Source organism: Symphalangus syndactylus, chromosome 15 (genome assembly GCF_028878055.3).
Source record: "Symphalangus syndactylus isolate Jambi chromosome 15, NHGRI_mSymSyn1-v2.1_pri, whole genome shotgun sequence".
Taxonomy (NCBI): Eukaryota; Metazoa; Chordata; class Mammalia; order Primates; family Hylobatidae; genus Symphalangus; species Symphalangus syndactylus.
Window position 1 is genome coordinate 47723188 of NC_072437.2, and position 13183 is coordinate 47736370.

The 13183-nt window shown below is 38.0% G+C and overlaps 1 protein-coding gene across 11 annotated transcripts in view; it reads left to right on the forward strand.

The window, feature by feature from the left end:
* Positions 1-13183, forward strand: part of KLF12 (KLF transcription factor 12) — a 450646-nt gene that overhangs the window by 418542 nt on the left and 18921 nt on the right. For all 11 annotated transcript variants that reach the window (XM_055245003.2, XM_055245008.2, XM_055245007.2 and 8 more), the window contains one exon: positions 2189-2346. In XM_055245003.2, the coding sequence (XP_055100978.1) occupies positions 2189-2346 (158 nt within the window). The remainder of the gene's footprint in view (positions 1-2188; positions 2347-13183) is intronic.

The window sequence follows — 13183 nt, forward strand, 5'->3', positions numbered from 1 at the left end:
GAAAACCACAAATCCACATTGATAAGAAAGCTGAAAAAAGTGGCTTGGCCATACATAACATGTGTTCTTTCATTCTACTATTGTAAATCTTGCATAAAACTATTTGAGACACAGGTAGATAAATGTTGTTTATATTTGACCTTACCTAACATAAAGCTTTGTTTGCCTAATTTATTAGTAAAAGGGAGAAGGTACGTTGAAATCTGAAGACACGTGTGCAGAAAGAGACTTTCAGAAAAAATTCACTGGAGCAATATAAAAGTGCAAATTACAAGTAGTCTATATGTCCATCACTTGGGAAATGGCAATGAGTATTCACTGGACTCCCGCCATGTTTCCTCTAATTCCATAGTCGGCAAGCTACAGCTCAAGGACAGAATACAGCCCACTGTTTTTTGGTTTGTTTATTTGTTTTGTAGAGATAGGGTCTCTCCTTGCCCAGGTTGGTCTCAGATTCTTGGGCTCAAGCAGTTCTCCTGCCGCAGCTTCCCAAAGTGCTGGGATTACAGGCTTGAGCCACTGTGCCTGGACAGCCCACTGTTTCTGTAAACAAAGTTTCATTGGAACATAACCACATTCATTTGTTTATATATAATCTATAGCTGCTTTCATGATACAGTTGTAGAATTGATTGGTTACAACATAAGACTGTGTGGCCCTCAGTGTTGAAATAAAATATTTACTATCTAGCCCTTTACAGAAAAAGTTCACTGACCCCTGATCTAAGTTGAAATGTCATCAACTGTAAAATGCCCCATTACTTTATGTACCACTAATAAAAAAATTATGCCAGTAAAACTGTAATAAGCCATCAATTGTAAGAAGCATTCTGATTTTAGAGATGGTTAAAATGTTTAAAAAATAGATCTTAAAATTGGTAAATTGTAAGTATCTAGCACTTCAAATAAGTGAATTATGGCATTTATATCGACATGAATGAATCTCAAATGTTAAATGTTGAATAAAAAATAGGAATAAAACAATTTGCAGAATGATGTAAACAGTATGATATTATTCATATGACTTAAAAAAACACAAAAAATGAATGTCTGTAAATGCAGATATGTATAGGTAAACATAATTTAAAAGAATTGGAAAGAGGTAACGAAAACTCAGGATAGAGGCTTTTCCCTGGAAGGAGAAAAGACCAGGATAATGGTGGAAAACAAGGGGGGAATTGATCTTTATCAGTAATGTTCAACTTTTAAAAGAGGTGATTTACCAATAAAAACTAATGTTTAAAGGCATCAAAATGTGAACTGGCTGGAAGAAAATATGTCAAAATATTAACTGTAGTACATTTTGTAAAGTAGAAATATGAGTGACTGCTTTTTTATCATATCTCACTGTAATTTTAAAGAACGTCATGGTACTAAAAAAGATGAGTCATATTATTTCTGTCTCAATCAAAAGAGATTAAGATTTTTTTAAGTACGTGTTAGTCAATTACCTGACATTATAAACTCATCCTGTTTTTCTACTGGGGCATTCAGATTAAACAATATGCAAGTTAGGGCCAAATTTCTTAGTTAAAACTTTTTTTTATAATGGTGGTACAGCTAATCTTTAAAGACAATGCACGTTATTCCTCACCACAAAGAAACTCCAACTAGAAAAGTTAAATGTCAGGTGTGTTTCACCAAACAGAAATAGCTTGTCCTGATTCATGTTACTGATGTCATTTCTTTCAGCCTGACCTCACTTGTTTAGAAATGTACCTTGTGATTTTACAGGAGTTTCTATGTTGTCACATGCAGTGCAGACCCTCTTGTTACTTATTAAATGTATCATTTTGTCATTTGTCTGTAGCGAGGCTTCTTAAAATCTTCTCTATCAGGATATTCAGAAATTCAAAACTGTGAGATGGTAATTTACCCCTACCAGATTGTTTCTTCTGGTAATGAGGAAATACTCACCTACCACTGCTTTCATTTACTTCCAGTTTTTGTTACTGTTGTCTTAAGCATGTCTTTCTCTCCCTTGGAGTGTTTTGCCAGAAATAACTCATGCTGCCTGCCTTTCAGGATTTGAAAAGTGAGATCTGCCCAAGAAAGTGGTAGCAAGAACCATGATCATGGTGGCCCTGAGTCTGTGAAGCTGCAGTGTCTGAGACAATGTTCCCATGCCACTAGAACCAAAATGGGGTGCTGTGCATCTCACCATGTAACTCCACTTTTTCTTTTTCCAGTTCAATTTCACCATTTAGTATTGAGAGCACAAGACGCCAGAGACGGTCTGAATCTCCAGACTCCAGAAAACGGCGTATCCACAGATGTGATTTTGAGGGATGCAACAAAGTGTACACAAAAAGTTCTCACCTGAAGGCTCACCGGAGGACACATACAGGTACCACTCTGCAGGGCTTCTCACCTGTGAGCCAGTGGGAGTCCATAAAGCGTCGGCCACTTACCTCGGGAGCCTTTCGTACTCATTCATCCTGTGTACCTCTCAAGTCCGGTTCCCTCCTTCTAGGCGGAATCTATTCTCTCTCTCTTAAGAGAGAAACTTGAGAAACCAATGAAGTATTTGAGCTTTTAAAATGTTGGGAACACAGTGATCTAGTAGTCTTTCTCATAATCAGCGTCACCACTTAATCATTATATAGCCTATCAGCTGTAAAAAATGTCCACGTGGCACATCAAAGAAGAAGCTGAACAAAATTATTCTCTCTCTTAAGGTTAGTATTTCATGCATCCTTTAGATCATGCTTTTTTCTCTCCTCAAAACTCTCTCCCAAATAGCAAATAGGTAAACAGCTGAGAAATAAAAAATGACAGATACGTAGCATTGTGGGAAGTTTTTACAAACATTCAGGCATAACTCCATTTGATTGGCACTGGTATTTTTTTTATATAGGGAGAGGAGTTTTGGTATTGACAGTTTATAGAAAAGGAATTTGATACCACAATTGACTCACTGCCTTTGCCACTGTTCCCCCATCCGTCTAGGAAATGAACTGGTGACTCTGCACTTAGCCCCTGCCCACCCCATCCTCTGCCTTCTGTGTCCCTCAGCTGGCGTCCTCTGGCTTCCTGAGCTTCCAGTTCCTCCTGGATGCCTCCAGTGCAAGGCCCTGGCAAGAAACTGAAGATAGGAAGAGGGCCCCACAGTTCCACCACCTCTTCTAAGAAGAGTGGTGACTGGACTGTGTGAAGCCCAAAGAAGCCGATAGAGCAGGGAAACTCATTCACACATTCCTGGTAAAACATGGCTCATAGCAAGCAAGTCCAGTCCCGTGTCTTTCCTTGGCAGCATCTGCCACTGACTGGAAGCTTCACATGTAACATTATTTCTCAGACATGCGAAAAGAACTGTACTCTGTAAACTGTCTCCCAGCTTAGGTATCAAAATAATTGAAATTAGCATCCTTTTCCATTTAGCCCTGTTCCCTCTCTGCTCCCTATTCTTTTCCCTTTCCTACTTAATTAGAGACAGGGTCTCACTATGTTGCCCAGGCTGGTCTTGAACTCCTGGGCTCAAGTGGTCCTTCCACCTTGGCCTTTCAGAGTTCTGGGATTACAGGTGTGAGCCACTGCACCCAGCCTCTCTTTTCTACTGATTTCTAGATTCTTCCTTTTCTACGATTCAGAGCTTCCCAGTGAGAGGTTTTTATCTGTTTCTTAGGCTTTATTTTTAAGTCAGTTTCTTTATCACTAAGGCAAAGAATGAGTGTGAAGACATGGAAATTGAATAAGTATATTCCATCCTACCAGTAGATAGTGAACACAGATCATGGCAGGAAGTATGATTAGACCATATTACTGACTTTATAGGAGCATTTCTGTTTTTAAAAAAATGACTTTCTACAATGAATCATCACATATTTTGTTACTCCTATTCTCTTTGAGCTTTCTGGAATACATATTAGCCTCATTTTCACACAGACACCTCTACTCCTCTTACCCAAGTGATGAACAGTGAAAGAGAGGAAAATTTTTAATCAGGTACTATTAAAGGATTTAACTCCATGGCAGTGTAGGATTGCATCTTACAGATTCTAACATACACCATGAGAGCAGAGGAGACATCATTTATGCATTGTAATTCAAAACAATCTGAACCTTGAATGCTATGCTGAAGCAGAATTGATTAGCTTGGCTATTAGTACAATGAAATCACAGATCTAAGGGTCAGAATGGACTTTATATGTTACAGTCTAGTGTTTCCTAATTAGGGGAACCCCTTGCGTGTCATATTTCACAGAGAGCGAGTCACTGCTGTGCAGTTTTCTGCATACTTATATGTATTTTTAAACATTTGTTATTAACAACCAGATGGTTGTAGCTGTTATTATCTCTTTGGTACTTCTGGCTGACTATCGTTCCCACATTAGTAGTTTGACCAACTCTCCTTAAATGCTCTGAGTGGCCGCATATTCTTCTGCAACACAATCTGAAGACAGAGTTCTCCTCTCTTACAATGTCCAGTAGCCTCTTACGGTGCTGTTTAGGTCCTGGAACCTTCTGGTTGAACAGAATGGCTCTAATGATAATGCTATAATTTTCACTCACTGACCCCGGTGTTCCTCTCAACACTGTCATGAACCAACTAACATCTTAATTCTCCAAATCAAACACCTCCAGTTTTCTCAGCCATGTCTTTGTAGATACACTCCAACTGATCACTGTGTCTTTTTAAGTTTTCATACCACAAATTGAGGGAACACATCCTGTGAATGGACTTCTCTTAATACAAGCGTACCTCAAAGATACGTAGGTTCAGTTCCCGACCACCCCAATAAAGTAAATGTCACAAGAAAGCAAGTCACACAATTTTTTTGTTTCCCTATTACATTTAAAAGTTGTGTTTACACTATACTCAAGTGTGCAATAGCATTGTCTAAAAAAAGTACATCTCTTAATTAAAAAGCACTTCATTGCTCACAAGTGCTAACGTCATCTGAGCCTTTAGAGTCGTAATCTTTTGGCTAGTGGAGGGTCTTGCCTGTGTTGGTGGCTGCTGACTGATCAGGGTGATAGTTGCTGAAGATTGGAGTGGCTCTGGAAATTCCTTAAGACAACAATAAAGTTTGCCACATCAGTGGACTCTTGTTTCATAGAAGATTTCCCTGTAGTGTGTGATGCTGTTTCATAACATTTTACCCACCATAGAACTTCTTTCTAAATTGCAGTCAATCTTCTGATGCTGCTTTATCAACTAAGTTTATAAAATCTTCTGAATCTTTCATTGTAATTTCCACAGACAGCATCTTCACTGGGAATACATTCCATTTCAAGAATCACTTTTTTGCTCATCCATAAGAAGCAGTTCCTCATTCATTCAGGTTTTATCATGAGATTGCAGGAATTCAGTCACATCTTCAGGCTCCACTCCTAATTTTTTTTTTTTTTTTTTTTTTTTTTTGACATGGAGTTTCACTCCTGTTATCCAGGCTGGAGTGCAATGGCGTGATCTCGGCTCACTGCAGCCTCCACCTCCCAGTTTCCAGTGAGTCTCCTGCCTCAGCCTCCCAAGTAGCTGGGATTACAGGCATGTGCCACCACGCCCGGCTAGTTTTGTATTTTTAGTGGAGACGGGGTTTCTTCATGTTGGTCAAGCTGGTCTCTAACTCCCGACCTCAGGTGATCTGCCCGCCTCAGCCTCCCAAAGTGCTGGGATTACAGGCGTGAGCCACTGCGCCTGGCTCCACTTCTAATTCTAATTCTCCTGCTGTTTCCACCACATCTGCAATTCCTTTCTCCATGGAAGCCTTGAATCCCTCAAAGTCATCGATGAGGATTGAATCAACTGCTTCCACATCCCTGTTCATGTTGATTTTTGACTTATCATGAATCACAAATGTTCCTAATGGCATCTAGAATGGTGAATCCTCTCCAGGGGGTTTTAAATTTAATTTGCCTGGATTCACAGGAGGAATCACTAGCTATGGAGCTATAGTCTTACGAAATGGATTTCTTAAATGATAAGACTTAAAAGTCAAAATTACTCCTTAATCCGTGGGCTGAAGAATGCATGTTGTGTTCGCAGGCAGAAAAACAACATCCATCTCCTTGTACATCTCATCAGAGCTCTAGGGTGACCAGGTGCATTGTCAATGAGCAGTAATATTTCTCAAGGAATCTTTTTTTCTGAGCAGTAGGCCTCAACAGTGGGCTTAAAACATTCAGTAAACCATGCTGTAAAATCCAAGCTTTGTTGTTACATTTATACAGCACAAGCAGATTTAGCATTAGATTTAGCATAATTCTTTAAGGGCCCTAGGATTTTCAGAACAGTATATGAGCCTTGGCTTCAGCTGAAAGTTACTGTCTCCATTAGTCTCTATCAAGAGTCCATCTGTCCTTTGAAGCTTTAAAGCTAGGTGTTGACTTCTCCTCTCTAGCTCGGAAACTCCTACATGACATCTTTCAATAGGAGGGTATATCATCTGCATTGAAAATCTGTAGTTTAGTATGGCTACCTTCATCAGTGATGTTAGCTAGATCTTCTAGATAAATTGCTGCAGCTTCTACATCAGCACTTGCTGCTACAACTTGCACTTATATGTTGTGGAGACAGCTTCTGTCCTTAAACCTCATGAACCAAGCTCCACTAGCTTCTAACTTTCCTTCTGCAGCTTTCTAACCTCTCTCAGCCTTGAAGAATTGAAGAGTTAGGCCCTTGCTCTGGATTAGACTTTAGCTTTGGGGGATATTATAACTGGTTTGATCTTCTATCCAGACCACTCAGACTTTCTCCAAATCAGTGATAAGGCTATTTTGCTTTCTTATCATTTGTGTGTTAACTGGAATAACATTTTAATTTCCTTCTGGAACTTTTCCTTTGCTTTCACAACTTGGCTAACTAGTTCAAGAGGCCTAGCGTCCAGCCCGTCTCAGCTTTCGAAGTGCCTGACTCGCTAAGCATAATCATTTATAGCTTTCGATTTAAAGTGAAAGATGTATGACTTTTCCTTTCACTTGAACACTTAGGGTTACTAACTGGCCTAATTTCAATATTGTTGTGTCTCAAGGAATAGGGGGGCTCAAGAAGAGGGAGTAGGATGGGGTAGCAGCTGGTCAGTAATGCAGTCACTACACACACAACATTTATTCATTAAGTTTGCCATCTTGGGTACAGTTCATCGAACCCCAAAATGATTACAGTAGAAACATCAAAGGTCACTGATCACAGATCACCATACAAAATATGATAATAATTTAAAAGTTTGAAATATTGTGACAGTTACCCAAGTGTCACACAAAGATGCAAAGTGAGCACATGCTGTTGGGAAAATGGCGCCAGTAAACTTGCTCGACATAGGATTGCCACAAAACTTGAATTTGTAAACACACACACACACACACACACACACACACACACACAGACAATATCTTCGAAATGCAATAAAGTGAAGTGCAGGAAAATAAGATATGCCTGTATATGCAAAAACGGTGTTAAGTTTTTTAGCAGTTTACTCTGTTAGGTTATCTAAATCAAAAACTGCTGACAACTGTATCTTGTCTATTCCTTGTACCTATAATAGATTTCTTTGAAACCTAAACATGCAATGTTGTATGTGTGGTTGGAGCTGTCCCTTAATGATGGCTTTGCTTGGAAGTAGTGTGTTCCCTATCACTGAAAGTATTGAGGCACAGGCTGGAAATACAGGAGAGAATCTTTATTCTGAGGGTTGCACATACTTTTTCAAGTCTAAGAAATAATTATTCTATATTCATTTTCTTGATTTGGGCCCGTTATTCTAATAAATTGAAATGACTTGAAAGTTCTCCCCACCCACTTTGCTTTTATTATTTTTGCTCTCTGGTTCAACTTCTTCATCTGTGCCAGGTAATTGATGAATGTATTGAATGGGATGCATTCAAGGAAAAAACCCTAGGACATGATCCGAGAGGCCTCCATTCAGATAGGTCTTAATTCTTTAAACAGTAGCCAAAATCCACCTAGCTCTCCTGTTTCCAGCTCACATTTCTCTGCCTCACAGTTACATCTAAATGTCCTTGTGAAATACCTGCCCCAAACCAAGATATGTCAAATCCATTCATCCACTTAGCAGAGAGATAGTTACTATGTGCAGTCATGGCTTCCTTGAACTATTATCAGTCAAATAACATTATTTTTAAAAAGAAAGAAAGTGAAATTTGGTTGATTTTCTGTAACTAGTTCAAAATGAGCCCATCCTGACTTCTGATTTATAATTATGTAGAAGATTTTGCAACAGTGTTCAAAATGAAATCAAAACTAGTTCTATAGGGAATCAGGTTGGTTTGCATGCTCTTAGTAAACATCTTCTTAGCCTTATCTTTGCTTCAGACATATTGAGTAAGTTACTTGTGTGTGACAACAACAATTAATTTGGAGTTTGGGATTATAACAGTTGACTTACAAGAGCCATGCACGCTATGGGAGGGGAGTAAGTATCAGTGAGAAAATTCCTTTGAGAAAGTTAATTTTGCCTTTAATGCTTGATCTTTTTGTACCATATAAGTACTTGATCAGTCATCTTTTTATGTACAACTTAGTAACTTAAACATATTTGTAGGTATTTGAAAAAGGAACATTTTCAGATATTAGCAAAGAATTTAGAGTAGAAAAAGAAATGCTGAGGAGTGCCTTTCTAAATTAAAAATAAGTATATTTTCATGAATGTACAGTTTCAATAATAACATGAAGATGTGACCAAGTATTTTTGAATGAGTTTATTAATGGCTGCTTGTGCTTAATCATTTAAGGCATGTTAAAAAGGAAAAAATATATCTCAGCCATCACATACACATTATTGTCAGCAGGTTAATTATTTATATCCACTGTCTAAATTGTGGGTCTCTGTACATGAAGCAGTTTACAGAGTATTTAAATAAATATGCATATTCACAAATAAATATTAGTACTTAATGAGTATGCATTGCTATTTAAATTAATATGGTCATTTAAATATGTGCTATACAAAACAATTATGCACTATGGATTCCCTCACGTTAACACTTCTATTGCTTATTAACTGATTTGCATTTGAATTTTAGAAGAAAATAATTTTGTGAATTTGGTTTTGCTCTTTAGAATTCCCACTATTTTCTGAAAAATAAATGCTCTAGTAATTTCTACAATGCAGTATAAGCAAGTAACATTCAGGCATCAGTGATTCCTACAGCCACTAGATGGTGCACCAGAACCAGATGTTGGGTCTAGTCTAGCAGAGGGTCTGAAAAGAAGAAACTAGAACTCTAACGGTATGTATGACATGACATTAAAATGGAACAATGACACTGACATTATCAGTGTTCTGCAGAATATTACAATTTAATGATGAATTTTTAAAAAGGCAAAATAAATATAAAATCAGATTTTTTTGCAAAGGAATTGCAATATGTAAAAATAGTCTGTTCAAATGAATCTGGAAATATTTTCTATCCCCAATTGACATACTGTTCTCTGATCAATTTGTGAGGCCCAGTAGGTAATCCTGTATAATATTCATTTTAATTCATATGAAAGCCATACACTTCTGACTTTAAAAATTAGTGAACTTAAGGTAGTCACATTTCTTAGGAATTATTCATATCTGAATTTTGTACATAAAGGAAGTTTGTTCATATAGACACTTAAAAATACTAAGCAATTCTGATTTAATGGTTTCCAGAGTATGATCTTCCCTACCTTTATGAAACCACACATTATTTAATAATTTTCCTCTTGAGGAATGAAGCCTCTGTAATTAATATCAAATACTATAACAAATTTATTCCATTAATTATATTTGATTACGTATTTGGAATGCACATACACGTATGTACACACGCCCCTCCACACATAGTGATCCTAAATGATTGCAGATTCTGTCCTTGCTCACTTTCTTACTTGCCTCATCATTTCTTGCTGCTATTCCTGTATTTCTTGCTTCTAATTTGAATCTTCATCTTCATTTACTGGATGAGATTCTGAAGTGGTTTGAGGATATTCCTACAAAGAAAATCAGGGGCTTTGTGACAGCTGTGCATCCTGGTGGCCTTTTGTTCGCAGGTGCTTGTGGTTGCTAGATCTTAACTTCAGACGAGTGAGTGCTGCCGTTCATGACTTCATGTCTGTATTCATTAATTAAATAGCTCATTCCACATAAAGCTCCATTTCAGACCCCCTCCCCCCCATCTAGGTTCCTTGTTAGATAAAGCATAGGGCTTAGTGATGCCAAGATAATAAATCATTTAAGAGCACACTGACATTTTTCAAGGAAAAATCCTCTCCCTGTAAGTTGTTTGTAAGTCCTGATCAAATAGCTCATGAATATGAGCTATACTGGTAACTGCTGAGACATAAGAAAATCTAATAGAAATATCACCAAACTTGAAGTCCAGAGACAAAAGTTTCAATCTGTCTTTGGCCCCTAACTTGTTGGTGAACTTAGACAAACTACTTGTGTGAATCTCAGGTTTTCTTTTTTACCTTTAACACAAACATAGCTCTTCGAGTGCCTTACATATTCTCATCACATGTGTAAATCCCTGGAAAGGGGCAAGGTTAGGGCACGTGGACATGGGCAGGTATTAGGAAAGCAGCACAGCCGGGATTGAAACTCTGGTTTCTCTTGAGCCTATGCTTGTCCTTATATCTGGTCTCGGACTAGTTTGCTGATAACCTACGAGTCTTCTCTCTTCACTGGAACCATGCTCCTATGCATGTCTACCCAGCAGTACCTACCTGTTCAGCATCAGCCCTTCAGGGATGGTAAAGTAATGAGAGAGCAAGAGACTTTAATCTGTTTTTAAGGCTTTAATTAACATAGAGTGGTCTTTCTCCCTAGTCTACTAAAATTTTGTTAGAAGCCAGTGAGAAGATGTGGACCAAAAGCATTAATCATTAAATAAAATTAAATAGGCTGCCCTTGAGTGCTTGTTTGGCACACAGCTCTTTGAATGTAATGTAATGGGTGCCATGTACAAATGAAGACAGCAAGGAGTCCTAAATCTAGTGGGAGAGATGGCCTCATTCACACATATCCAGCATGTAAAATAATACCTAATAGGAAAGCCCTGAGTGAGCCCTATGCAGGTTGCTACAGCAGCACTGAAGGGGTCATTGGTCCTGACTGGGGGGATGCAGCGAGCATCAGCCGCCTATGCAGACAAGCATGTTTCAGTGCCACCTCCAACAAGGAAAACAAAAAATTTGGATTCGTAACAAAATGTTTTGCATGTGTAGCACTTACTTTCATCAATGGGGAAGAGAGTCATTTTAACCTATCATGGAGAGTTACTGTTTAGAGACACATGCTTAAGATTTACAATGATTGGAATGTAGGCAACCATTCTGTACATAGTTGATCAAATTTTGTTTTAAAAGTTTTACCTTATTTTTATTTAAAAAATGAGTTGATCTTTTTTCCTATATTTAGAAAAGACTTCTAAACCTATCAATTAAAAATAAGTTGATCTTTTTTCCTATATTTAGAAAAGACTTCTAAACCTATCAATTAAAAATAAGTTGATCTTTTTTCCTATATTTAGAAAAGACTTCTAAACCTATCCATTATTACCTCATTTAAATAAATAAATTACTAAATGAGTTGTGTTTCATAATTCTGTTTGTGTTAGCACATAAATTATCAATGACAGTGCAAAGTTAAAGATGCCATGGGTTTTTTTGTTTGTTTGTTTGTTTGTTTATTTTGAGTTGGAGTCTCACTCTGTCACCAGGCTAGAGGAGTACAGTGGCACGATCTCAGCTCACTACAACCTCTGCCTTCCAGGTTCAAGTGATTCTCCTGCCTCAGCCTCCCAAGTGGCTGGGACTACAGGTGTGTGCCACCACGCCCAGCTAATTTTTGTATTTTTAGTAGAGACGGGGTTTCACCATGTTGGACAGGATGGTCTCGATCTCATGACCTCGTGATCCACCCATCTCTGCCTCCCAAAGTGCTGGGATTACAAGCGTGAGCCACCGCACCCAGCCGCCATGGGATCTTTATAGTGTCTTTGTGACATCGTTCTCCTTCCTTCGCTTCTGGCTTCATTTTATCCATACATCCATCAAAGCTGGGTTATATAAAAGGTATGGAATAATAATATCTTCAGTCTTTCTACTTTCTCTCATTCTGCCTAAGAATAACTAGATTTGAGTGTTGGTCATATCCTAAATGGTAAAATTAACTACTAATATAAAATTTGTGGTTTTAATGGAATTATTAAATACAATAAGGAATTGTATTTTGATAGAAGATAGATTCATCATTAAAGAATATATAAAAATAGGATTGGGCGCATTGGCTTACACCTGTAATCCCAGCGCTTTGGGAGGCTGAGGTGGGAGGATCATCTGAGGTCAGGACTTCTAGAACAGCCTGGCCAACATGGCAAAACCCATCTCTACTAAAATTACAAAAATTAGTTGGGCATGGTGGCGTACACCTGTAGTACCAGCTACTCAGGAGCCTGAGGCAAGAGAATCGCTTGAACCTGGGAGGGAGAGGTTGCCGTGAGCTGAGACCATGCCACTGCACTCCAGCCTGGGCGACAGAGCAAGACTCCATCTCAAAATAAATAAATAAATAAATAAAATGTTGATTCATAATGCTCATGATCATTCAATTAAAAATCTCCATAACTAAGAATAATAGAATTGTAAGAGATATATTTTAAATGTTAAAATAATGCTCATTTGAGCAACAAAATACAAGGCTCAGTCACATGTTACTAATTTCAGAGGTTTAAAACAAAATACTTGTTTGCAGACTAGAATTGTAAGTGGCACTAGTATTAAATGATACCTCACAAATATATTTTTATTTTCAAAAGTATGTATTCTAATTCATTAGACAAGAAAACATTATAGAATAGATAGAATGTAAACAGTGTACTCTCTTTGTCTCACAAAATAGATTACTCTTATGTTGACCCTCCTATGTCTATTTTTAAAAGAACAAAGTATTTAAATTAAAGTAGTTTCACTCCTTTGATCAACGAGTCTTTATTAGCACACAGCACTAATGTGTTAGGCCCTGGGGATACAGTGGTGAGAAGGCTCCAAGCCATCCTCAGTACGGCACTGCTGAGTGGGACAGAGAGGAAAACCCGGTGTGGTGTGAAGAGAGTGTCTCAGGGTACTATGGGGCCAACGAGTGGCATGATCAGATTATCTTTCAAAAAGTTTTCTTTCTCTACAGCATGGACAATAAATTGGTGTGCATAGGAGGCAAGACGGAGAAGCAGAATCATTAGAAACTGGTCCT